Here is a 27,772-nt window from a genome sequence, read left to right as displayed (position 1 = left end):
TCTGTTCTCTCTTTTTTTCAAATAAAAATTTCATAAACTTGAACATTATTTAGGGTATGGTCATTTATCCATGGGGATAAGTGTAAAAAAGAAGAAGTTAATTCTGATGAAAAAATGTTACAGAAATAGGGGGAGGGTCAGTAAATTATGACAGCCATTAGATCAACTACCCGCCTCTTTTCTCCCCTGCCAGAAATAAATTAGCAGTTCCTTATGTTAACAGAAACAAGAATCGGGGATCCCTTAAAGGACTAGTTAAACATTAGATTTCTTAAGGGCCTCCTTATATGTTAGCACTATTCAAGCCAGTAAATGTTTTTGGTTAAGATTCATCCCTGGGGTGTGTGATGCGACTTGAATTGGGACTAGTGGCAGGCAATATCACAATTTGGGGGGTATGTGGAATAATGTCACTTTCACAAAAACTGTCAAGAAAGTATGACATGGTGTGCGATCTAAAATATACGTTTTGGCAAAAGAAACATAGTACCTTTGTTTGTACCGTAACCTTTCACCCTTCTAGATTTACAAGTTGGACAGAGTTCAATGGACAATATATCTTAAAGTTAAAAAACAAAACCATCATTGTTCTTTAAATAAATAAACATTGAATTCATGGGTTACATAGTAAATGAACTGTACAAAAACAATATCATCCAGTTGTTAGTTCATTAAACATAACAATGACAAATGCATTTGATTAAATAAAAAACATGTATTGAAATATGACTCACAAATAATATGACATGCAGAGACTGATACAGCAATTGAACGAAAATCCAATTTCCCGATGACAAGCTACAACCTCCGAATCTGTATCCTGGCAACAATATTAACACCAAGTGACTAATGTAGTCATTTATACCTCCGACCAGGCCCACATATCTTGTTATGAGTGAGTGAGTGATTATTGCTTAACACTGCATCAGCAATCTTGCAGCTGTTCACAGCAAGTTCAAGGATGAAGCCTACTGCTAGTCTTGCAATGGTATTGTAACTTGTATCTTCTTGTTAGAGATTAAACTTGAATTTATTTAACCTCCTACATCTTGGTACAATGACCTAGTATGGTTTTACGCCGCTTTTAGCAATATTCCAGCAATATCACGATGGAGGACACCGGAAATGGGCTTCACAAATTGTACCATGTCGGGAATCGAACCCGGGTCTTTGGCGTGACGAGCAAACGCTTTAACCACTACGCTACCCAACTGCCCCCTAGAAAATGTGTATAAGACCCCCCAAAAAATTCTTGGCATCATATCATACTGAATTTCCCCCCGTCATTCAAATTACAATTTCAAAATACCTTTAACATAAAGTGAAGAAAAATTGGGTTATATATATATCAAGGTGGTATGCTATAACCTATGAATGGTCTGTAAATCAATACCTTATATCAGAGCAGTCTTAAGCCACCATACTTTATATTTTGTATCTAATATTTTACTTGGCATGCAGTTGTTTGGGCCAGGTGGTTGGAAAAGAATAATTATTTAAAGTGTAGTACCGGTATGTTCAGTATTTTTACACCAACATTGATAAGGGTACATATGCATTTTACAGGTTGTTGCATTTGTTGTTTAACGCCGCACTCAGCAATATTCCAGCTATATGACGACGGTCTGTAAATAATCAAGTCTGGACCAGACAATCCTGTGATTAATATCATGAGCATCGATCCACACAATTGGGATAGATGACATGCATCAACCAAGTCAGCGAGCCTGACCACCCGATCCCATTAGTCGCCTTTTACAACAAGCATAGTCACCTTTTACGGCAAGCATGGGTTGCTGAAGACCTATTCTACCCCGGAATCTTCACGGGTCCAGGACTCCTATCCACAGTATGTTTGATGCTGCTAATACAGCATCATGCGACACCGTAACTGTATCAAAAATAGGGCAATAAAGCTCAAAAGATGCTTGCATTCATATTGCTTGATATCATTACACTTCAAAATTGAATATCAAAGCAATTCATAAACATCAAATATTGGACATCAACAACGATAAGTACCATAAATTCCATGAGATAAGGAAGGAGCTTGTGCACTTCCCAATCTCATTAAAATCAGATCTAGGTTCTCATTGCCGCAAAACAAAGATCTGAGGACATTCCATTACCGGTCACGTCAGAACGACATTTTCGCAACTTTGACCGACCACTTAAACGACTAACAAGAAGTTGACATTAGCCAATTAGAAAGCAGCTTTCTTGAGCCTAATGGCACTTGTTTCAACCTGGTTACCGGTACTTCCATTTCAGACTACGCTTGAAAAAATTTGTTGACAGAGTTATCCATTAAAATCTTAAAAACTGAACAAACGAACATTCCAGAATGTCTAATATATGTTTGAGATTGTATGGCAGTGCTTCCCATGTACTGTGCAACACCTCCTCCGTTCAAACGTTTATCCCACAGAAGTGAGAGATAATTTTGAGGAAATTAGTTGTTCGGAATACCCTGTGTTAACGTTTTCGAGGTTGCATGATTAGAAAACACATTCCGACTGTCACTTACATGATCTGGTAAGCGACACTTTGATTGGTCGGATGAAGGGTCATTCTGATGTGACCCGTTATGGGATGTCCTCAGATCTTTGTTTAACGCGAGAACTAAGATCTGATTTTAATGAGATTGGTGCACATTCCTTACAAAAATGGCAGAATGTGTCCTGTAAAATGAATTCATGCCCATGTGAGTGAGTGAGTATGGTTTTACACGGCTTTTAGCAATATTCCAGCAATATCAAGGCGAGGACACCAGAAATCGGCTTCACACATTGTACCCATGTCGGGAATTGAACCCTGGTCTTTGGCGTGACGAGCGAACGCTTTAACCACTAGGCTACCCGACCACCCCTGATGCCCATGTGATGTATCTACAGCTTTGTTCTCTTCATCATCAGATTTCATAGACTAGAGAGAACATACAACGCATTTGATCCATATTAACTTAAAGTTAATAGCTACTTTTCATATGTTTCTTCTAGTTAAATCTAATTATCTATATTCTCATCCATGTGAGAGGCCATGATCAGACCAATTAAAAACTTTGAACTATTTTAATGTGGCTTTTGTCTCTGGATAGACAAATCTGTAGACTGACATAAGACTGGCCTTACGACTACATCCACTGAAGTCTATGCGAGAGTACTAGCACAGCCAGTCGTAGTGCAAGGATCACTATGTTGAAAGTGGCTGCAGTAGCTGCTCTCACTGGTGACATGTCCAGGATTCAATATCACATATCACTTCTCATCCACAGTTCCATCTAATAGAACTGTTACCATGGTGATTGCTGAATACATATGGTTCCATATCTAATTGAAGCAACTCTCAGTGGCTCTGTGATTAAAATTAAGGACGGTGCTGCCTTGTAAATGAGAGCGTTTGGGTCATCGTAGCTTTCAACAGTATTTCAGTTACATCACAGAGTGTCAGCTAAGAAATGAAGGACGCCAAATGACACTGGTTGTACACATTAACCTCTTTGGTGAAACCCACGAGCATGGTTCTAACAGAATAAAGATCAAACCCATGGTGATCCCAAACTGGTACTTGAGGAATACCGTATTCGACATAATAAGCGCCCCGCTCTAACTGACTGCTTTCTCCATAAATTCAAACAAAATCATGCAACATTACATGTAGATATCAATAATATTATGTCACCAAGAAGTTTTAGTTGGACATTTGGCATTCATGCTGCGCCAAGTGAGATGTTAAATATTAAAGACAGGGAAGTTAATCGTTATGGAAAAAGGTCAACAGAGGTAGAGAAAATATGGAAAACAAATACACCTGAGAGTATATAGAATCACAAATAGCATCCTCCATGATCTAGGGTATAATACCTCCATTGTGTTCGGATAAGTACCCTGGGCCCAATTACCACCATAGCTTCGTAGTGTGGGATCACCAACTCAATCTCTCGTGTCACAAACAGTAAAATTCTCTTGCACATGAGCATCAAAATCAACCACCAATCAAAATTGTTCTTAAAATGAGAGTTTTGCATAGATCTACATAAGAAATTGTGGCCTCGTATGAGTGAACCCTCAACATATTTAATCAAATCAGGTGACTTAGTTTGAAAAATTGTTTTTCGATTAGTTTGTTTTGTTTGATGTCTAACGCCTCACTCACGATATTCCAACTGTATGACAAATACACAAATCTGGACCAGATAATCCCAAGCTGAGCATCAATAAATGGGGATACGCTGACAAGCTTTGTGGAACGGGGCCCAGGACATTCACAGGAGATATCAGGGTAGTCCATATGTACCCAGCTGTACTTGAGATGGTACGTAGCATGATGAGTTCAGTACTGTTCTTTTCAATCAATTTCATTCGTTTAAACAAGAGAGATCTGTGAAATTGGATTGGATGGAAATTTTAAGCATCATGGCAATCGAGTCAGACTCAAAAGAATATATGGTGACGAATTGATTAAATACACTGGATAATGGAGGATTAATAAATTTTCTGAGACAAACCAAACAGTCAAAAATCATGGAAAACAGTGAAAGAAGGAGGCCTTATACTCCATGACCCTGCTTCCACAAAACCAATTTAGCGCAGACTGTATCGTAAGTTTGTTACTGTAGAGCAGTTATGACAGTCACAGCTCAAAAGCCACTTTGTGGAACATGGCCCAGGGCCCCTTTTCACAAAGGGATGGTAGGTGATCGTAACTTCCATACTTTAACATAGACTTACGACGGTCATAGCTCAACAATGGCTTTGTGGAACGGGGCCCAGGGTCGAAGAACCATCGTAAGTCTAGGTTATAGTACAGGAGTTACAAAATTAGATGTGCCAAGATTAGTTAGGCTAAAAAAATAAGTCTTGGTTCTCAGGTACTGCCCGCATCATCATAAAGTTCAGCGCAAAAAGTTTCGTTTTTATTTCCATTTTAAAAAACAAACGAACAAATCCTTAAATATTCCATATCCAATGGTAGTCAAATACTGTATTCCAGTATTTTACTCATCAAGGAATACATTTATGTAGGGAAGCCCTTTCCCGGATTGATTGTACACAACTGTTTGTTTGGTTACACAACTGTTTGTTTGGTTACATCCTCGTTTGAACAACTAAAAAGAAAGAAAAAAAGATCTCACCCGCCTACACTATATTTAAAAAAAAACATTGCCTGAAAACCAATTCTTTTATTTTTGTATGCCTTATTTACGTCTTTGGTTTGAAGCAGCATAAACCTGTGATTGTTTCAAGCCGCTTAAACATGTTAAACTGCAGGATAGACACAAAATATTCCTATTTAATTATAGATCAATAGAATAGACAATCTTTTACACTGAAGATTTTCAACAGAAATTTGTCACAAGTAACGGACACATCTCTGCAACACTCATTAACATGCCCAACATTTCGAGACATTGTACATCCACCAGAAATGCTAATAAAGGTTTGGTACATTATATTATGCCTATATTAACCCTACACTAATTAACAATCAGATCCAAAAATAATAGAAAAGGGAGGTAACTCTAATTTCAAATAAGGATTCTGACAATCAAATGACCCTCTGAAAGATAAATAGAGTATGCCAAAATTATTATTATTATACATTCACAAAATTATTAATTACATGGCACTGAAAAGTTACCTTCATTAAAAAAATTGAAGAGATAAAGGGAAAGAGAAGGTTTTGCATCACATACATCTGTAAGTACTAATCATTTGTTGCAAAGGTAATACCACAATTCAACAGATCCCTTTGTTTCTCCAGTGATTTGAGTATTGATGTAAATCATAGAAGACAATACAGAACACAGTTAGCAGGCTTTGTACATGCTATTTACATATCACACATAGTTGCCATGACTACCATCGGGTTTCCTCCACGCACCTTTAGGGCTGAACACAATCACCCAGTTGTGCAACTCATCAGGATAGTTTAACCTCATGAACTGAAAATTAAAGCACTGTACACAGGAAAGAGGCCAGTCTATCCCAGAATGCTGTGCAAAAGGAACTACATAAAATAAACAAGATGTCCTCCGTCAGCACCATCGTACCACCAGACCTGATTCTGCAAAACGTTTTACTCAATGTTAGGCTTGTCGGCTGTACAAGTTCATTTATGTCCCCTAGCCCTATGATGAATTACTTCAAAAAAAAATTCAAAATGTAGTCATCGTTATAGTCCTATTGATACCTTAAAACCTGAAATTTCTGTTTCAATTATGGTTGGTTGTTTTATGCCACACTCAGCAATATTCCAGCTATATGACGGCAGTCTGTAAATAATCGAGTCTGGACCAGACAATCCAGTGATTGACATCATGAGCATCGATCCACGCAATTGGGATCGATGACCTTCATCAACTAAGTCAGCGAGGCTGACCAACCGATCCCGTTAGTCGCCATTTACGGCAAGTGTTTCAATTATGAGTTACATATGTCAACTTGAAAGCATTTCAGTTACCCTGTTACATCATGTTACATTTTACGCAAATTGTGTGAGAGGCGGGTGCTATGTGTAGGGCAGGACATGCTTACCCTTGTCACAAACGACCTGGTGTCATCACTGATTTTCAGTGATCCATTCATATCATTTTCACACTATTTTCCAATTACGCACAATGGAATCTGTTTCGGCAGTTAATCGAGACTGGTTATTCTCTGGCATTCCTGTAATTTCTTACCAAACTAAACAGCCAAATTGTAATTTCCTTTCAGAATCCTAATCAACATGTAACTAACAGTGGGTAGGATACCTCATGATAAGCTTCCTAAGAGCGGAAAGGTTTTGCCAGTCAAGAGGTGCGGTCTAATAAGCCATTTCCTTATTATTTCTTTGTCAAGAAGGCATGGATAATTGATGAAAGTACAATTTCAATTGTTTTTCTGTCTCTTTATAAAGTTATCAGTTAAGCTTGTCTGATCATTTAAATACTCTCAGGCCTTATGTCTAACTCGTGGGGACCTGGAAAAAGTTTGAGTTATGCAGGGTTCAAGACTTCAGGTAAATGTTTAACTTAACTTGGACACTTGGGACTCCCAAATGAGTTTGGGACAACCAGGAATTCGACACATCCAAGTTCGGCACAATGAGGTTCAATTGTTCCTGTAACCCTATATTTCCCCTCTTGGATTAACAATTTTCTTGTGGTGAACATGTATGCTTGCATACGGCACAATAACAGAATAGTGCTTTTCAGATCTTATTTTTCCCCCACTTTAAAATTTTATAGTCTCGCTTGCACAAACATTTACCCTCGATGAAACACCTGTTGTAGAGTTAGCCACAGTTGATTGGCTGGGGATGTTGGTACGCATGTACCTCAGATACCCTTGTACCGGCCTGTATCCTGTATCCATCATGCATTGTCCTTCATCCAGTTTGTAACATTGTTGCTGTGCTTCAAATTGTACACTGTTGCCATCATGCATTGTCCTTCATCCAGCTTGTCACATTGTTGGTGTGCTTCAAATTGTACACGGTTACCATCATGCATTGTCCTTCATCCAGCTTGTCACAGTGTTGGTGTGCTTCAAATTGTACACTGTTGCCATCATGCATTGTCCTTCATCCAGCTTGTCACATTGTTGGTGTGCTTCAAATTGTACACGGTTACCATCATGCATTGTCCTTCATCCAGCTTGTCACAGTGTTGGTGTGCTTCAAATTGTACACGGTTACCATCATGCATTGTCCTTCATCCAACTTGTCACAGTGTTGGTGTGCTTCAAATTGTACACTGTTGCCATCATGCATTGTCCTTCATCCAACTTGTCACATTGTTGCTGTGCTTCAAATTGTACACTGTTGCCATCATGCATTGTTCTTCATCCAGCTTGTAACATTGTTGCTGTGCTTCAAATTATACACTGTTGCCATCATGCATTGTCCTTCATCCAACTTGTCACATTGTTGCTGTGCTTCAAATTGTACACTGTTGCCATCATGCATTGTCCTTCATCCAACTTGTCACAATGTTACTGTGCTTCAAATTGTACACTGTTGCCATCATGCATTGTCCTTCATCCAACTTGTCACATTGTTGCTGTGCTTCATATCATACACTGTTGCCATCATGCATTGTCCTTCATCCAACTTGTCACAATGTTACTGTGCTTCAAATTGTACACTGTTGCCATCATGCATTGTCCTTCATCCAACTTGTCACATTGTTGCTGTGCTTCATATCATACACTGTTGCCATCATGCATTGTCCTTCATCCAACTTGTCACAATGTTGCTGTGCTTCAAATTGTACACTGTTGCCATCATGCATTGTCCTTCATCCAACTTGTCACAATGTTACTGTGCTTCAAATTGTACACTGTTGCCATCATGCATTATCCTTCATCCAACTTGTCACAATGTTGCTGTGCTTCATATCATACACTGTTGCCATCATGCATTGTCCTTCATCCAGCTTGTCACAATGTTACTGTGCTTCATATCATACACTGTTGCCATCATGCATTGTCCTTCATCAAACTTGTCACATTATTTCCATGATGCATTGTCCTTTACTTTGCTTGTCACATTTGTGCTGTCCATCACATTCTTCAGTGTTGCCATGCAGTGTATAGTGTCACAATGGTGTAACAATGATGCATTGTACTTCATCCAGCCTGTCACAATGATGCAGTTGCAAAAAAGTGTCAACATCATGCATTGTATTTCATCCAGCTTTACACAATGATGCAATTGTATAGTGTCACCATGATCCAGCCTGTCACAATGTTGCAGTTGTATATTGTTACACTGTACACTGTAACAGGCCATAATTGTTGTTGCACAGTGCAACATTGTTGTTTATCAAGCTATATCCTTCATGTGGCTTACGACTGGATGTTGCTGCTGTATATTACAACATGGTTGCTAATCATGCATTAACTTTCATCTAGCTTGTCATTGAGGTCAACATATGCACATACTTACACAGTCCTCAGAATGTGACTGCCACATTGTCTCTTGATATTACACATGGCTGTGTCTCAACCATAACACCGTGGCCTTAGAGAGAATACGAAACCATTACGAACTGTTGAATTGTGTTTGTTGGACAAAACGTTCATAAATCATACCTTTCTATGTCTGTGTTGACGTGTTGTTACAAATCAAATCAATACGATGATCAATCTCCACAAAAGGCAATAAATCCTATATGACAGAACACTGTTTTTACACGCTTGTCACACAGTAAACACGTGGTGACTGTTGAATGTATGACCTTCTGATGCATCATGGGACGATGAAGGAGATTCTGGCGGGAGCACTGATAGATTCGTTATTTTGAGTATTTTAAAACTACACTAATCACTGATAAAGTGGAATCTTTCTAGAAATCGGTTTCCGACACATTGGACATAACTTTAAAGCGTCTGAGCACTTCCCACAAAGGGCATGTCCACAGAGAAACACTGTGTCCTTCTTGCGTTCCATACACACTGGGCACATGAGAGACTCCTCCATTTCCTGGAGCTTCTTCTTCAATAATACAGCATCCGTTTCGATAATTGGCTGTCGACTAGAACCAACGGGCCGGCCATCTTCAAAAAAATGTTGAGAAGCATTTGTTAGACTTGTTACTTTGGCATTCTATTGGGTAAGTGCTAACAATAGGGCTGGCAAAAAGTATTCCAGTATTTCACAGCATGTCAGCTTCAAGTGGGAGCAAAGCCCGAAGTGATGCAGGTCTCAAATGTTCACCATGTTGGTGATACCCACAAGTACTGTGCTGACAAACCTAGAAACATAATCGGGGCAAACCAGGATTGAAACCCACAATCATAGAATACCTCTGTATGCATCTGACCAGGTAATTGTGTCCCCTTGGCTGATTGAACCATGTGGCCGTAACGAATGTGAAGGACCCTCTATTATTCATCTAGAATGCATAAAATCAAGAATAATGTAAAAAAGGCAGAATAGTCTCACCTGGCGAACGCTTCATTTCAATGGGAACTTTACACTTGAGACACCTCTTCATCTTCACACAACACTCAAGGCATACTATCACATGCCCACACGGCTCGAACGTCACATTGGCTCGCTCAGCACAACAAACCTCACATTCCACCAGCTCCTCTCCCTCCAGACACATCGGGAGCTCGGTGCGATTACCAGTGGCACTGAAAGAAAAGAAAATCAAACTGTAAACTCTCAATGTATCCTTCAGCCACGGTGGCTAATAAATAACGGAATCAGGACCAGGCAATCCAGTGATTGATATTATTACAAACAATCCTCACCATCGGGGTACGATCATATAATCCACAAAAGCACCAATCCTGACCAACCAATCTACATCATCGCCTTGTACGACAAGCATAGGTAACTGGGGAACAATTCTTGCCCACAGCCACGTTTCCCAAAGCGATCATAGCATTATCATAGCATTACGACTCTTAAGTCTATGTTAAAGTACAGGAGTTACGAGCGTCTTTAGTCTAAGATAAAGTATGGGAGTTACGACTGTCTTAAGTCTAAGTTATAGTACAGGAGTTAGGATAGTCTTAAGTCCATGTTAAAGTAAAGGAGTTACGAGCGTCTTTAGTCTAAGTTATAGTACAGGAGTTAGGATAGTCTTAAGCCCATGTTTAAGTGCATGAGTTAGGATAGTCTTAAGTCTAAGTTATAGTATAGGAGTTAGGATAGTCTTAAGTCTATGTTAAAGTACAGGAGTTACGAGTGTCTTTAGTCTAAGATAAAGTATGGGAGTTACGACTGTCTTAAGTCTAAGTTATAGTACAGGAGTTAGGATAGTCTTAAGCACATGTTAAAGTGCAGGAGTTAGGATAGTCTTAAGTCTAAGTTATATTACAGGAGTTAGGATAGTCTTAAGTCTTAGTTATAGAACAGGAGTTAGGATAGTCTTAAGCCCACGTTAAAGTGCAGGAGTTATGACAGTCGTAGCGTTAGGATCACCTTGGAAAATGGGGCACAAAAAATGTAGTCATATCTTTATACATACTAAGCTGTAGCAAACTGTTTGACGACATCCTCTACCCGTGGGTCGCTGATGATGTCGAGAGGGGTCTTGTGTTGGTGGTTCTGCTGGATGAGGTTGGCCCCCTGCTGGGCCAGGTAGCAAGCGATGGCCGCCCCTGTCTGTTCCTCCTCATCTGTCATTCCCAGCTGTGTCCGAATCTGATAAATAGTCGGCTATTACAAGTTTAGGACATTGCATCTAAGAGTGTAAACGGTATATCAGTGCAAATGAGATTAACAATAAGAGATTAGTAATAAAAGACAAGAAAATTCTGCCGTTTAAATCTTGGTTATTTTTTGTTATGGTCACTTTATGGTTGAAATAACGCCAATGGGTTGTAAGAGTTCCACTCACTCACCTCTTTGCAGTTTCACTCACTCACTCACTTACACAATCTGTTAAGCAAATTCTTGGCAAGTCCCGAGCTAAAAGCGTAAAACCTCACTCACTCACTCACTATATCTCTTAAGCCCATTCTTCGTGAGTCCCGAGCTAAAAGTGTAAAACCTCACTCACTCATTCACACAATCTCTGGAGCCCATTCTTGGCGAGTCCCGAGCTAAAAGCGTAAAACCTCACTCACTCACTCTATCTCTTAAGCCTATTCTTGGCAAGTCCCGAGTTAAAAGCGTAAAACCTCACTCACTCTATCTCTTAAGCCCATTCTTGGTGAGTCCTGAGCTTAAAGGGTAAAACCACACTCACTCTACAGAAACTACAGAATTAAGTAGCAACAGTACACATTTGATACTCACTGCATCCAAGGTTGGAGAACTCTCCTTCTCAGTGGCTACAGTCTGCCTCATCAGCGCCAGATGCAAGCAAGTGTCACCATCTTCGTCAGCTACGTTGACGTTCCCCCCTTGGCTGACCAACAGCTCTATGAGTGCTGTGTGCCCCTGAGAGACGGCCAGCAACAGCGGGGTCTGTTGGCGATTGTTACGGATCTCTATGTCAGCATGGCCCTGCGGTGAACAATAGGAAATGAAGAGTCATAAAATATTCAGGATTTACCTCGGAAAAAACTAGGTGAGGTGACCACTGGTATAGTGTCACGCTAAACATTATAGCGATCAGCCAAAGACATTGGCACTAGTCCTGTAGTCCTTGCCAATCTGTGCAATAGTTAAGGTTCCATAAGGAATAGTAGAAAGTTGTCACTTTTAAGGGTTTTGCTATATGTTATCATTATAAAGAGTAGTGGATTAAAATGTTAGTGCATGAATGTGTCTGTGTGTCTGCATGTACTAGTCCGGACTAATGCCGGTTTTATAGCCCACCAAGATACCATTCCACAATTTGGATAACATGGATGCACACTTGACAGTATACCCCACACCCAGACCTTGTTTTAGCCCTTAATGCCAACTGTCAGGCTGGGTATCAACAAGTACCATCTTCTAACAACTTTTGGTATGACGCAGAAGGAGATCAAACCGAATAACAAATTTGAATGCCTTTGGCAAGCAAACAGGGAAAATATATCATTAAGTTAAAAGTGCTTATTTTTTTTAATAAATCCCAAACCATTTGGTTACCTGTAACAACCAGAATAGGTAGCTGGGGACCAATTCTAACCTGCAATCACCATGGAGGTCAGACTTGATCAAATGTAGTTTGGGCAATGAGGTTAAAGTGTTCACTCATCACACATAAGGCCTGGGTTCGATTCCCCACCTGGGTACAGTGTGTGAAGCCCATTTCTGGTGTCCCCCGCCATGATATTGCTGGAATATAGCCGAAAGCGGCACAAAACCACACTCACAAACTGACTCAGTGTAGTTTTATCGCGACTCACCGTTCCCAGAAGTGTCCCTGCGACATCTTTGTGTCCATTCAGAGCTGCCAGATGTAAGGAAGAGAAGCCATCATCTTTCTTGATGTCTACGATCTGACGACATTTTATCAATATTTTTTCTGTAGCTCTGAAACAAAGAAGTGGGTGTCAATGTACACTGGAAATATAGAGAAACTGATCCCCAACTGACTTGCCTGTATAAATGTTGCATTCAGTTTGCCGCACAATATACACAGCCATGCTACCACCCTAAAGTAAAGTCTGCCACCCATTATTGGGCCATACTTCACTGACCACCACATAGCACTCATCGCTGACAATTTTACACTGAACTGCCCTGACCTGATGGAATCCTTTCAACATGACAATGTCATCCATATTCCCACCCCAATCATTGTTTTCTTACAACTGTAAATATATTCTTAAATTTCTATGAAAACGATAGGCACAGTGCTAAAAAGCAAAATACATTTCATTGAGAAATAACATAATGTCTTAAGAGTTTGGCACAGAAACAAACCCTAGTGAGAACAAGGTGCCTTAGAAACAATCCTTTTCATACAGTGCAATAAGCACCAGTTTTTACAATGAAGAAGCGACACAGGAGGTTGGATGTCGGAGACTTAAGCATATCACATGTGAATTATCTTGGTCAACTGTCAGTTTTGTGTGATAACGAACTGTTAGCAGAAGCAAGACCTCAAGTACGGGCTATATCTGATTTGCTTTAAAATTGTGATTTCCTGTCAAATGAAATGGAGCAACTTCGGAGTGAGTGAATTGGGTTTAACACCTCTTTTAACAGTATTCCAGTTATATCACGGCGTGTAGGCTTAATGTGGGAGGCAAGCCCAAAATGATGCAGGTCTCAGACGTTTACCACTTTGGTGAAACCCACAAGCACGGGTATGGTGCTGATAAACCTAGAAACATAATTAGGGAGAACCGGCATTCGAACCCAACTTCACCAGGTTTCTGGTGTGCCCAAGGGACGCAACTCTGCACAGCGAATCACGGCGCCTTAGACGACTGGGCCCGGAGCAACGTGAAAGGAAAGTGTTGTGTTGAGCACAACTACTTACATGTTGTTTCCCTTGAGCGCTGCATGGTGCAACACATTGAACCCGCGTTTATTTCTCAGAGTGAAGTCAATGCCAGGAAAGTTGATCAACAGGTCAATAATTTCTCGACTTTCTTTCCCGATGGCGTCGTGCAAGGCTGTGTCACCATAGGCATCCTGAGAAATAAAGTATTACACATAACTCCTCCATATAGACTTTGTTCATATTATTCTACATATCATTAAATCAAAATGCCAACAGGACGTCATCAAACTAAAATATACATATCAGGGAAAAGCACTGGAAAATGTCCAAATCTTATGAGGTGAGGTGAGGCGAAATGGGGTTTAATGTCGCATCCAAGATTATCGCACTTATATAGCAAGGTGTGTGTGTGTGTGTGTGTGTGTGTGTGTGTGTGTGTGTGTGTGTGTGTGTGTGTGTGTGTGTGTCTGCTTGTACTAGTCTGGACTGATGCCGATTTATAGTGCTAGCACACTCAGATACCATGCCGCAGTTTAACATGAATACCCCACTCAGACACAGTATACTGAATCCGAGCCGACCAGTCCCTGTTTTAAGCCCCTTAATGCCGAGCACCAGACAGGGTTACAACAAGTACCATCTTTTAACGTCGTTTGGTATGACGCAGCTTGGATCGAACCCAGGACCTTCCGCTCTCCAGGCGGACGCTCTGCCATTAGACCACGGAGGCGGTCCCAAATCTTATGAAAATCTGAGGTAAGATGATGTTCCAAAACTAATGTCTGTCATGAGGCATACAGAGAACAATATGAAGGAGTATGGGTCAAGGGCACAGGCTATAGTCTGTTCCAACTGTCACTGTTCCAGTACTCTCTGTTCATAAAAGGTTGGTTGGTTGTTTTGTTGTTTAACGCCGCACTCAGCAATATTCCAGCTATATGACGGCGGTCTGTAAATAATCGAGTCTGGACCTGACAGTCCAGTGATTGATATCATGAGTATTGATCCACACAATTGGGATCGATGACGTGCATTAACCACGTCAGCGTGCCTGACCACCCCATCCCTTTAGTCGCCTTTTACGACAATCATAGTCGCCTTTCACAGCAAGCATGGGTTGCTGAAGAGCTATTCTACCCCGGCCTCTTCACGGGGACATAAAAGGTAGGGAAGCTAAAGCACCATGTAGCATCAGGTAAAGTAAATCGGTACTTTTCAGTAACTATTAGCTTCCACTGTGATGCAGCTGTCAAATGAGATATTTCAATAAGAGGTATCTATTTAACAAAACACAAGTGATCCCTCTCACCTGCATTTTAAAATAGCACAAAGTGATCTCACTCACCTGTATATTGACATTACACTGCTCCTTGAGCAAGACGTTGACACACTGTAGATGCTGTTTGTTGACAGCTACATGGAGCGTGCTGCAGCCACCGTTGTTGAGAGCATTTATGTGGGCACCCTTCTGTAGCAACAACTCCATAACAAACGGCTGGTTCCTGGAACAAGATGGCAGCCAGTTGTGTAATTTGTTTATGTTCCAGTATCAACATTACATTCAACTACAGATGGTGATGGCCACCCCTGTGCCCCTGTCAACATTAAACTTGGGTTATCTCCCTTACCCAAAGGTCAAGAAATGAAGTGCTGTGTCCAACAACTGGAACACCTGTGCCCCTAGCCAACATGAAATTGGGGTTATCTCCCTTACCCAAAGGTCAAGTAATGAAGTGCTGTGTTCAACAACTGAAACACCCATGGCCAGTCAACATGAAATTGGAGTTATGTCCCCTACCCAAAGGTCTTGTAATGAAGTGCTGTGTCCAACAACTGGGAAACCTGTGACCCTAGTCAACATGAAATTGGAGTTATCTCCCCTACCCAAAGGTCAAGTAATGAAGTGCTGTGTTCAACAACTGGAACATCCATGGCCAGAGTCAACATGAAATTGGAGTTATCTCCCCTACCCAAAGGCCAAGTATCGAAGTGCTGTGTCCAACAACTGGGACACCTGTGCCCCTAGTCAACATGAAATTGGGGTTATCTCCCCTACCCAAAGGCCAAGTAATAAAGTGCTGTCTGTGTCCAACAACTGGGACACCTGTGCCCCTAGTCAACATGAAATTGGGGTTATCTCCCCTACCCAAAGGCCAAGTAATAAAGTGCTGTGTCCAACAACTGGGACACCTGTGCCCCTAGTCAACATGAAATTGGGGTTATCTCCCCTACCCAAAGGCCAAGTAATAAAGTGCTGTGTCCAACAACTCGGACACCTGTGCCCCTAGTCAACATGAAATTGGGGTTATCTCCCCTACCCAAAGGCCAAATAATAAAGTGCTGTGTCCAACAACTGGAACACCTGTGCCCCTAGTCAACATGAAATTGGGGTTATCTCCCTTAACCAAAGGTCAAGTAATAAAGTGCTGTGTCCAACAACTGGAACACCTGTGCCCCTAGTCAACATGAAATTGGGGTTATCTCCCTTACCCAAAGGTCAAGTAATAAAGTGCTGTGTCCAACAACTGGGACACCTGTGCCCCTAGTCAACATGAAATTGGGGTTATCTCCCTTACCCAAAGGTCAAGTAATAAAGTGCTGTGTCCAACAACTGGGACACCCATGGTCAGAGTCAACATGAAATTGGAGTTATGTCCCCTACCCAAAGGCCGAGTAATGAAGTGCTGTGTCCCCATCCTCATCCTGCAGTTCTAAATTAGCATCCGCTGTGAGCAACAAAGAAACAATCTCTCGGTGACCTTGGTGACTTGCAACTTGCAATGCAGTTTTCCCTGAACTCTTCTGGTCAACCTGGTAACATATCATGCATGAATTAATGAATTAGTTACGCCATGATTGGTTGTTTGGTTTGTTGTTTAACGCTGCACTCAGCAATATTCCAGCTATATGACGGCGATCTGTAAATAATCGAGTTTGGACCAGACAATAAAGCACAGTCGCCTAGTTATGCCATGAATGAGGTTGAGTGAGTTTCGTTTTGAGTGCCTTTAGCAATATTCCAATGTGACGACAAGGGTAGCGAGGAATGAGCTTCAAACAGAACCCATGTGGTGAAACAAGCCTAGTTCAGCTAAGTTCATCGGCGTGAGGGGCCGTGAGGTAGCTTAGTGGCTAAAGCGTTTGCTCATCACGCTGAAGGTCTGGGTTCGATTCCTCACATGGGTACAATGTGTGAATCCCATTTCTAGTGTCCCCTGTCGTGATATTGCTAAAAGCGGCATAAAACCATACTCACTCACTCATCGGCGTGACCATTGTTCAATTAGCACTTTAACCAGTAAGCTATCCAACCACAACCACAACTCAAGTGGAATAAAGACAAGGAGTGAAGGAGTTAAAAGAGTGAATCAGTCTGTAAGAAGAAGGACTTGAATCACAGTAACACTTTGTGACAATCACTGGCACTGGCAAAGTGATCTCCATCATTTGCATAGAAACAAATTACTCTCCCCAACAAAATCCACTTACCTTGTCTGGAAATTTGGTGATGATCTCGCGGACAACATCCACATGTCCCTGTGCCGCCTCCCTGACCAGGCGGTCCGGACCGGTCTCCAGACCCGGCTTACTGCGCAGCTCAACCAGCTGGTCCAATAGTGCTGTCAGGGTCGCTTTGGAAACCAGAAAACATGAATCAGTTATTCCCTGTATGGAAAATATGGAGCTTATTGCATTCTGATCTTTTCACCAGGCTAATATTTGGTTGGTTGTTTGATTGTTGTTTAACGCCGCACTCAGCAATATTCCAGCTATAAGACAGCGATCTGTAAATAATCAAGTCAATCCAGACCAGACCAGACAATCCAGTGATTGACATCATGAGCATCGGTCTACGCAATTGGGATATGATGACATGCATCAGCCAAGTCAGCGAGTCTGATCACCTGATCCCTTTAGTCGCCTCTTAGGACAAACATTCTCGCCCTTTACGGCAAGCATGGGTTGCTGAAGACCTTTTCTACCACGGAGCTTCACGTAGGCTAACAAAGTTTTCAGACACATTATATACAAGAAGCTGGTCGTCAATAGTTTTGCTTTCTCAATCACTGGAATCAGTTGCTAATTTCTGAATTTCAAAATTTCAAATTGACTTGTCACTTACTAAAACTCGCATCAATGACAATACCATCACAAGACTTACGTATTGTTTCCGGCCTGTCTCGATGGCTGCCCATGGTGTTGTTCATCTCCTGTGCCCCGTGGGGTATAAGCTGACAACAGAGAGGGTTGAACGTCCAGGTTTGTCCCTCCACATTAACCCGCAGGTCTCCGTCTGTGTACACTTTCAGCACCCGGCCAAGCTTACCCAGAGTCTGTGGGGGGGAAAACATAACATGGCTGCTGCGAGGATTGTTGTCTCTTGATACAGATCTTTAGACTCGAAATTCAAGCACTTTTCAAATCTGTGCGAACACTGTTATATCATGTCCCATCAATCCTAAGGCGAGGTGAAATTTGGTTTAACGCTGCGTCTAAGATTATTGCACTTATATAGATAGCTACGTGCATGCACGTGTGTGTGTGTGTGTGTGGCTGCTTGTACTAGTCCGGACTGATGCCGATTTATAGTGCTAGCCCACTGGGATACCATGCCGCAGTTTAACATGAATACCCAACTCAGACACAGTATACTGTCTCCGAGCCGACCAGTCCTTGTTTTAGCCCCTTAATGCTGAGCGCCAGACAGGGTAACAAGTACCATCTTTTAACGTCTTTTGGAATGACGTGGCCGGGGATCGAACCCCGGACCTTCCCCTCTCTGGGCGGACGCTCTACCACTGGACCATGGAGGCGCTCCCTAAATGTACACATTACTTAGGGAATGGTCATTTACAAGGGGCAGGGATTATGAGTGAGTATGGTTTTACACCGCTTTTAACAATATTACAGCAATATCACAGCGGGGAACACCACAAATTGGCTTCACACATTGTACCCATTTCGGGAATCAAACCCGCTTTAACCACTAGGGTACCCGACCGCCCCCAGGGGCAGGGAGAAAGGCAAGACAGAAGGTTACCTTGGTTACCTGATGGGGAGGGAGGGGGGTTGAGATAGAATGATTGTAAAATACTCACGTTTCTCATGGTGTCTGTCCACTCTCCGTGGTCCTTCTGTAGCTCCTTAACCTGCTGCTCATTTTCCACAATCTTCACGACATCGTCCTGGGTGAACATGTGCACCTTTGTAAGGGCACTTGGATGGAATGTCCACCGGTTGCTGCAGCCATCATACTGCACCCGCACATCGCCTCGGTCTGTTATCCGGTGCACTGTACCCACTTTACCAATGTACTGCAACAGATTCCGTCCACTAAAGTGAATCTTATCTGCAATCATCTGAAGCAGCATGACAACAATCTGACCTGCAGAGAGACTGGTGTTGTTCTCGCAGTTTTTCAAGTTTTTATACAGTGTCTGAAATAGTTGGAATCCGAGAGTCCTTGGGGTTTGTGTATGTTACTTGAATCTAAGGAACAACTTACCGTATTTAGACGTAATAAGCGCCCCGCTCTAATAAGCGCCCACAGCGATATTTTCTAATATATTGGCTTGTGAACAATCCCAATTAGCACCCTTCCGATTGATCAATGTACATGAGACATATTTATTTGTGTATAATACGCCCTCGTTTGTTATATGCACCCTTAATTACGGGCAATTAAATTCTGGAAAAATATATCTGTCGTGTATAATACACACAGACTTTTCTTTTTGTATCATTTCAAGCTGTCAGCATAAACAAGAAATTTACAATATTTCAACTCTTTCACCAAAGTTATATTCTAATAAGAGCCCCTATTTCTAATTTTGAGAACGCCCTTGGCGCTTATTACGTCGAATAAGGTATTCTTTATTTTTGACATTGGGGCTATGACAAGTTGAGTTGAGGTGAAATTGGGTTTAACGTAGCCTTCAAGATTATTGCACTTGATACAGCGACATGCACTCATGTGTGTGTGTGGCTGCTTGAACTACTCTGGACTATTGCCGGCTATGTAGTAAGAGCCCACTGAGATACCATACTGCAGCTTAACATAGATACCCGACCATAGACTAACATCTAGTCTATGAAATCTGTTATTACACAATATCCTTCTTGACTCTAAAAATAATATAAAACAAATTCCCTATGCTGGAATAGAGCTAGCTAGAGCTGGCTAAACTTGCTTTTGTATGCGTTTCTAGATTTTGGGTTTTTTTTTCATAAAATAAATACAGTCATGGTGCAGGACTAACCCGACCAGTCCTTGTTTTATCCCCTTAATGCCGAGCACCAGGCAGGGAAACAACAAGTGCCATCTTTTAGCATCTTTTGGTATGACGCTAACGGGGATCAAAACAACCCTCAGTTGATACATCCATTATACCATGGAGGCTGCTGCTCGAAATTAAGGGGATCTTATCTTGATATGACAAATGCATGGATTAAGTATTTTACTGAATTTTGTCCACAAATGTACTAACGGGGGCTTCTGGGGCCCTCCTGGTTTTTTCCTATGGTATTTGAATGTGGGACGCCCCCACCCCAAATTGTATACTTTAACAGAAGGGTTAGGACAAGGACCCCTTGAGTGAGTGAGTGAGTGAGTGAGTGATTATTGCTTAACACCGCATCAGCAATCTTGCAAGGACCCCTTGATTCAGCAACAGGAGACACACTGAATCTATACATTGATATCCAGACACATAGATAGTCCGACTGTTGTACCCCGATGATCTCACCTCTGCCATACGCGGGTTCCAGCCTCCATGACCTTCCTGCATCTGTTTCAATATTTCTACATCAAGGTCACATCGAACTTTATCGCTGACCTTGAACTGACAAACAATTCCGGGACCTTCTACCTCAACAAATTCACCTGAAAACGAAAATGGTGGTTGTAAATCTTTTAGACTCTTTTATGACTCAGAAACTGAATTTAATTCTTGTGTAACCTGCAAAATGATATTGTTCCTTCGTTCGTGAGTTGGTTTGATTTAACGCCGCTTTTAACAGTATTCCATTTACATCACAGTGTGTGAGCTTAATGTGGTAGGAAAGCCCGATGTGATGCAGGTCTCAGACATTTACGACTTCGGTGAAACCCACGAGCACGGGTATGGTGCTGACAAACCTAGAAACATAATCGGGGCGAACCGGGATTCAAACCCACAATCATAGGTTTTCTGGCATGCCCAAGGGACGCAACTCTGCACATCGAATCGCTGCGCCTTAGACGACTGGGCCACCCGTGCCCCCCCTCAATGACACCATGTTTACAACTTTATTTAAATACGAAAATATTTCCATATTTTGTGCATTTCATTCACAATAATCAGCCATGTCCTTCTTGATCGTTACATCAGTACTGACAAAATGCGAGTTCTTCCAAGTTACCTAAAACAGGAAGATGGTCCTTGTAGTACATTACACCAGCTGCCGGTTGAGTATACTTCAGGTCGACCTTGCCCTTGTGCCCGACGCGGTAGACGTTGGTTGACCCTGATGACCATGTGACATGCGCCACGCTGCGACTAGATTCCGAGTCCCAACCTCGGATATCAGTAACTTTACCTATTTTTCCTTCACCGCCTGAATGATGAAACAGGATAAGCATATGCACAATAGGCCCACAGTGAACAAGGAAGTAAATGCATGAATTGGTTTCTTCATGCATATTTAACACAATTATACAAGCATTAAAGTAACATTTAGAACTACAGTAGAACATGGATATAACGAACATGGATAGAGCGAACAAACGAAAACAACGAACTGTTAAAAAATCCCTGATTTATCTCCTATATATTATTATATAAAATTTACGCACATAACAAACTCTACAGCGAACTAACGTATATAGCGAACTGATATGTGGTCCCCATAAAACCTAAATACCACTACTTTGTCACGTGTATAGTGAACTGAAAAATCTCACTCTGTGTTAAGTGTCACTGACAATTGGCTGTACGCACTCAGCGGCGAATCAACACAATCACTGGTGATGATTCAACCTTATTAAAATGGCATTATGTTAATCTTGAGTGAGTGAGTGAGTGAGTGAGTGAGTGAGAGAGAACCTACCATCCTGATTGCCCCAGTGAGTGAGTGAGTGAGTGAGTGAGTGAGTGAGTGAGTGAGAACCTACCATCCTGATTGCCCCAGTGAGTGAGTGAGTGAGTGAGTGAGTGAGAGAACCTATCATCCTGAGTGAGTGAGTGAGTGAGTGAGTGAGAGAACCTACCATCCTGAGTGAGTGAGTGAGTGAGTGAGAGAACCTACCATCCTGAGTGAGTGAGTGAGTGAGTGAGTGAGTGAGTGAGTGAGTGAGTGAGAGAACCTACCATCCTGAGTGAGTGAGTGAGTGAGTGAGTGAGTGTGAGAACCTACCATCCTGATTGCCCCAGTCCCAGTCAGGGCCTCGCACCACTCGAGATCCAGTAAATATGCCCCATGCCTGACATTTGCTTGCAACCATTCTCTTAGTCATCTTAAACCTGCAAACAGCAACGAAAATATTTTCAGTTACAAGGAATAAATAAAAATTCAAAATCTAAGTGTGATCCATAAAGTTCATCTGAGAACTATAAATCTTTCCCCACTGACAGTACACACTGCTTCAGATTGTCGCTGGTCAAATGGCACGACAGATTAACCATAGTCATATGAAAATACTAGGTGTTCTTTAGTGAGTGAGGGAGTATGGTTTTACACCGCTTTTAGCAATATTCCAGCAATATCACGGCGGGGGACACCACAAATGGTCTACACACTGTACCCATGTCGGGAATCGAACCCGGGTCTTCGGCGTGACGGGCAAACGCTTTAACCACTAGGCTACCTGACCGCCCCAGATGTTCTTTAATTTGAGAAGTATTTACAACATAACATAAAACATATCACATAAATATATGTTAGTCCATTGAAAACAAGTTAGGGGGAGCAAAAGAATAAAACTGCAAGACTTACCCTTTCGAACTGGATGATTCAAATCGAATAAAGGAATGATTCATGTCATGTTTATCGATCATATAACAGAGAGTGCAAAGGTCAAAGTCATGGCACTTGGTGCATTTCCATCGCATGCCTTGGATTCCTTGTTTCTTACATGCATCACAGATGATGTTGGTATGTTTCACACCTGAAAACAACAGCAGACGTGACAATTGGCACTAATTTCACTTTTGCGAATGTATGGTAATAGTAGCCAGCACAATTGTAATAGTAGCCAGCACAATTGCAATAGTAGCCAGCACAATTGTAATAGTAGCCAGCACAATTGCAATAGTAGCCAGCACAATTGCAATAGTAGCCAGCACAATTGTAATAGTAGCCAGCACAATTGTAATAGTAGCCAGCACAATTGCAATAGTTTTGTGATAGTTGTAAACCAAATTTAAGGCTCGATATTATCATGATTATACTAATCATTATCTCGCCTTACATAAAAATACTAGCTTCCGATTGGGTAAGGAGCAGGCAATAATTTTCCATGTAGCCCGTTCATGTAGCAAGCCAGGCTATCAATCAGAACACACCTTAGGTAACCTGCTTATCTCACATAAGTATCGCTGGGCTGAAATGAACTGATGTTTATCGAAATGCATTGATTAAGGGGAAGAAACATGGTTCGTTTGCGTCGTCTGCTAGCTGTCAAAATGGCTGAATCAAAGCGCTTTACTCAGTAAAGTTTCGGACAAATATTCTGGGCCTGTATGAATAAATGTCAGTGAGATAAACTCCAGGTTTTCATGTACTCCTCGTCTCACACAGGATACACACACAGGATACATCACACCATATACCCCTCGTCTCACACAGGCTACACACATCTCGTCTCACAGGCTACACACACCTCGTCTCACAGGCTACACACACCTCGTCTCACAGGCTACACACACAGGGTACATCACACCATATACCCCTCGCCTCACACAGGCTACACACACAGGGTACATCACACCATATACCCCTCGCCTCACACAGGCTACACACACCATATTAGCCATCTATTAGCCATTCCAGAATGTTCTATTGATCAGGTTTCAAATTTGTAAACGAGAATTTGTCAAAATATGTTTCGAAGCGTAGTCGCCAATTTGAAATTTGTGCCATGATGCACGAGAAAGCTCCCATCAATCAATTGGTCGGTCAAAGTTTGAGCAAGGTCGGTCTGACATGACCCGTAATGGGATGTCCTCAGGTCTTTGTTTAGCAGTTGAGATTGACACAATTTATGGATAACAACTTCCTTATTTTGCTAAATATTTTTTTACTTTAATAGCAACATTTCGGTATAGATCCTAATACTGTAGTCAAGCAAGACTGATAGGTGTCATTAGGGTTGGGACGAGTCCAGATTTACTACCGGGGTACCCACACCCCTATTACCGGACCCTATCCGAGCACCCCCTGTAGGTCTCAAGAGATAGGTACAAAATGTCCGATTGGGAAACATTTGACCGTACTCCTGTCAAAATGTATTAAGATACACGTATAAACCGATCTCGTCATGCATACACTGAAGTTGACTGAAGTTTCATCTTTATGCAAGCATATATTATAAAGCCAGAAGGAATGTGTACATAGTCTGAAAGAAATGTGAACATTTGTCACTTATAGTGTAAACATAAGAGTTCTAGATAATTTTAGTCATTAAACAAAATAATCATGTGACTAATCGGGCTGGGACGGGTAACTCGGGTACTCTGGTCTGGTGGGTCCTGAGTAGGACCCGGGTACCCCTAGGATTACCCGGACCCATGGTCAGTCATATCATATATTGTTTCATGACAAAAATTCACTATTGCTCAGTGGTTACACTACATGTCTATAATGTAGGCATTTCTTTCTGACAATACACAAAATTGTAAATGTTTGAGTAAAGATAACACTTCAGTCAACTTCCATGTACGCATGGTCTGATCGTTGGATACATGTATGTAAGTAGTTTTAGTCAGGGCTGTGGTAAAACAATTCCCAATCAGACAATTTGTTCCCAACTCTTGAGTGAGGTGAGGTGAAATTGGGTTTAACGTCGCGTCCAAGATTATTGCACTTATATAGCGACGTGCATGCACGTGTATGTGTGTGGCTGCTTGTACTAGTCCGGACTGATGCCGATTTATAGTGCTAGCTCACTGAGATACCATGCCACAGTTGAACATGAATACCCCACTCAGACACAGTATACTGACTCCGAGCCGACCAGTCCTTGTTTTAGCCCCTTAACGCCGAGCGCCAGACAGGGTAACAACAAGTACAATCTTTTAACGTCTTTTTGTATGACGCGGCCCGGGATCGAACCCTGGACCTTCCGCTCTCCGGGCGGACGCTCTACCACAAGACCACGGAGGCGGTCCCAACTCTTGAGACCTGCAGTGGGTACCCCGGGTAGGGTCGGATAATAGGGGGTCGGATATCCGGGTAGTAAATTTGGACTTGTCCGAGCCCTAGTGACTAACCACGGGTCCGGGTAGTCTTGTTGTGTAAACTGGTCAAACACATATAAATTTGTGACTATTTATATGCATTAATGCTTCAATAAACATGGGAATTCTGAAACCTAAAAGGGTATTATCAATCTCAATAAATAGGAAGAGTCAGTCTGTCTCACAGTCCCTGAACCCTATTGTCTTCCGTTCCGTCCAGCCTCTAGTGTAATACTACACTGTTAAATAAAGCAAGTCTAGGATTTCCAAAGGTAGCTCCCATCTCACTGGGGTTCCTTTTCAAATTAAATGTAGCTGCTCGTTTCAAAATATTTCATAGACTAAGTGTTACTATAACATGGTATAAGGAAGAGGGCAAACTCTGCTTTTTACAAATGCTTATTATCCAGCTCATGACATTCACTGAGTCTGAAGATGGATTACATGTATTCTTCAAGTTGGCACACTTAACTTTCCCATGCCACTTCAAATCTACATAACCATCCCTGAAATGTAATCACCTGTTGGAGCATTATCCAATATCCTGAGATCGTAGGCACCCTGATACCCTACTCTGTAGTTGGTTCTGGCGCCGGAGTCCCACTGTACCACCACAGTTTTGTCTGGAGATGTTGTGCTGCCTGGTTTACCGATTTCAACAACTGTGCCAGTGTGGCCATCCCCGCCATCTTGGACACCCCACTTCCAGTCAGGTCCCCGCACGACTCGTAGACCAACCTCCATTACTGGGCAACATCAATTAACTGAAAAAACATAGTGCTTATTCTTATGCATGCCACAGTTGTCAATATTCCAGTGTTATCACAAAAGCTTGTAGGTCATGGATTCAAACAAAATATAATCAGTAAATCTAAACAGATATATATGCAAAACCATGGACCCTAAATACAGTTGTATTAAGTGTCCATGGCAAAACTTAAACTCACACACAAGTTTTTCTATGGAAACATAACAATCAACAAACTCTCTTACACTGTCATGCAGCATTCAAAATAAAATAAATTGCTAGACAGGCAGCAGGATCCAGAAACTTAAGAAGCAGCAGGCCCTGACTAAAGTCTTCCTGTCCTCATTTAAACAATGAATGCAGCTTATTGTGACAGATAAATCGAGATGTAAGTATACAACAGGCCATAAGGACATATACAAATTTGAAACTAAGAGCCTGATACGAAGTCTACCTACCACGGGCCTATTGGCAGGCACTTATTTCCAACACTGCTGTCATGTCATTCTATATTAATCAAAACCTGCATGAGAATACTATTTGTGCTGAGGACAAGTAAAAATCTAATGATTGTAGTCCTCATTGACTGAAGTGTTACTGAAGTTACTGAAGTTTGAGGACTGCAATTTTGAACCAGTTCTCAATCCTTCAATTTTGCTGCAAATTAGTCCTGAATAAAACTCACAGAAAACATAAACATAGGTGACATGTTTCTCTCGTTCAAGCACGACTAGCTACAAACACTGAGAGACCCAGTGAAATAAGGTTTACTTTCATCGTCTGGACTAGTCTTAACAAACAATTTCTAAGGCTACGGTATATGGAATTTCTACTTGATCAAAAGATGTTTTTTAACATATGGAATTTTATTGATATTTTTATTACTTCAGGTGATTTATTATTTGCTTAATATGTTCCCTGATGTTCTTATTGATGAGTTGGGCTGCGAGGCCTGCTTGTAAATAATCAAGACTAGACCAGACAATCCTGTGATTGATATTATGAGCAACGATCCATGCCATCAGGATATGTGAATCAACCAAGTCATCAAGTCCAGCCACTCGATCCGCTAAGTCACCGCTTGCAGCCCGCATGGGTTACTTGAAACCAATTCTAACCTTGAATCTCAAGATTCCTTTTTCTCACCTTACACTAGGCTCGTTACAATCTCCACTGTCCAAGATAATCTTAGACCCGCTGACTAACAGCTTTGGATATGTCACTGAAGTGATATGATAGACCTGATTCATAGGAGCAATAAACACATTAGTATGGTAAGTATGCTTTTATCAGAAAATAATCATTAGATAATATGTGAAACATGTCTTATTGACAACTGGCAGTACCCAAACAGGGAAACAGGACCTAAGAATCTGCCTTATTACCGTACATACCTTTGCATTTCGTGACAAAATGACATCAAGAAGGGACATTTCAGTAGTGTTACTTGAAAGAACACTGTAGATTTTAAAGTTTTACTTACTTTGATTTGAGGGGAAAGGGACGGATCGGTGTTATTCTTCGTAAAATTTTGACACTTCTACCATCAACTTTCTTCCTAAAGGATAGGTCAGCAAACCTTTTGAAGTCCCGCAGCAACTAATATTATCAATAAACCTACTTTTTACTTGAATAAACCTAAATCTTACTATCTTGCGATTAACACAAAATAAGACTCCCTAAAATATATATATATTATTTTTAACATGTTGAAAATAATATCTTTATTTAGTGGCAGGTGCGTGAGTCCGGGATGAGGTG

At 41.5% G+C, this 27,772-nt stretch overlaps 1 protein-coding gene across 2 annotated transcripts; it reads right to left on the bottom strand.

Annotated features, from left to right (window-relative positions):
* Positions 1-8,377: 8,377 nt before the first annotated feature.
* On the bottom strand, positions 8,378-27,579 carry LOC139470853 (E3 ubiquitin-protein ligase MIB2-like). 2 transcript variants are annotated; one of them, XM_071253174.1, is made up of 17 exons: positions 27,495-27,579; positions 25,785-26,027; positions 22,802-22,973; positions 22,223-22,329; positions 21,230-21,424; positions 20,575-20,711; positions 18,928-19,143; positions 17,991-18,162; positions 17,318-17,460; positions 16,491-16,639; positions 15,174-15,330; positions 13,865-14,019; positions 12,783-12,909; positions 11,740-11,949; positions 10,967-11,157; positions 9,931-10,124; positions 8,378-9,542 (listed from the first exon to the last, which is right to left on the bottom strand). In XM_071253174.1, exons 2-17 carry the CDS (start codon positions 26,005-26,007, stop codon positions 9,310-9,312), a joined length of 2,781 nt encoding a protein of 926 aa, XP_071109275.1. In that variant the 5' UTR covers positions 26,008-26,027; positions 27,495-27,579; the 3' UTR covers positions 8,378-9,309. The 2 variants fall into 2 exon arrangements, with proteins under 2 accessions (XP_071109275.1, XP_071109276.1); XM_071253175.1 differs by having other exon boundaries at positions 10,967-11,142.
* Positions 27,580-27,772: the final 193 nt, after the last annotated feature.

This window comes from Haliotis cracherodii, unplaced genomic scaffold, assembly GCF_022045235.1.
Source record: "Haliotis cracherodii isolate W230 unplaced genomic scaffold, xgHalCrac1.p SCAF_21, whole genome shotgun sequence".
NCBI lineage: Eukaryota > Metazoa > Mollusca > Gastropoda > Lepetellida > Haliotidae > Haliotis > Haliotis cracherodii.
Note: the sequence above shows the minus strand (reverse complement) of the source record. Positions and strands in the feature narration are given on the sequence as shown.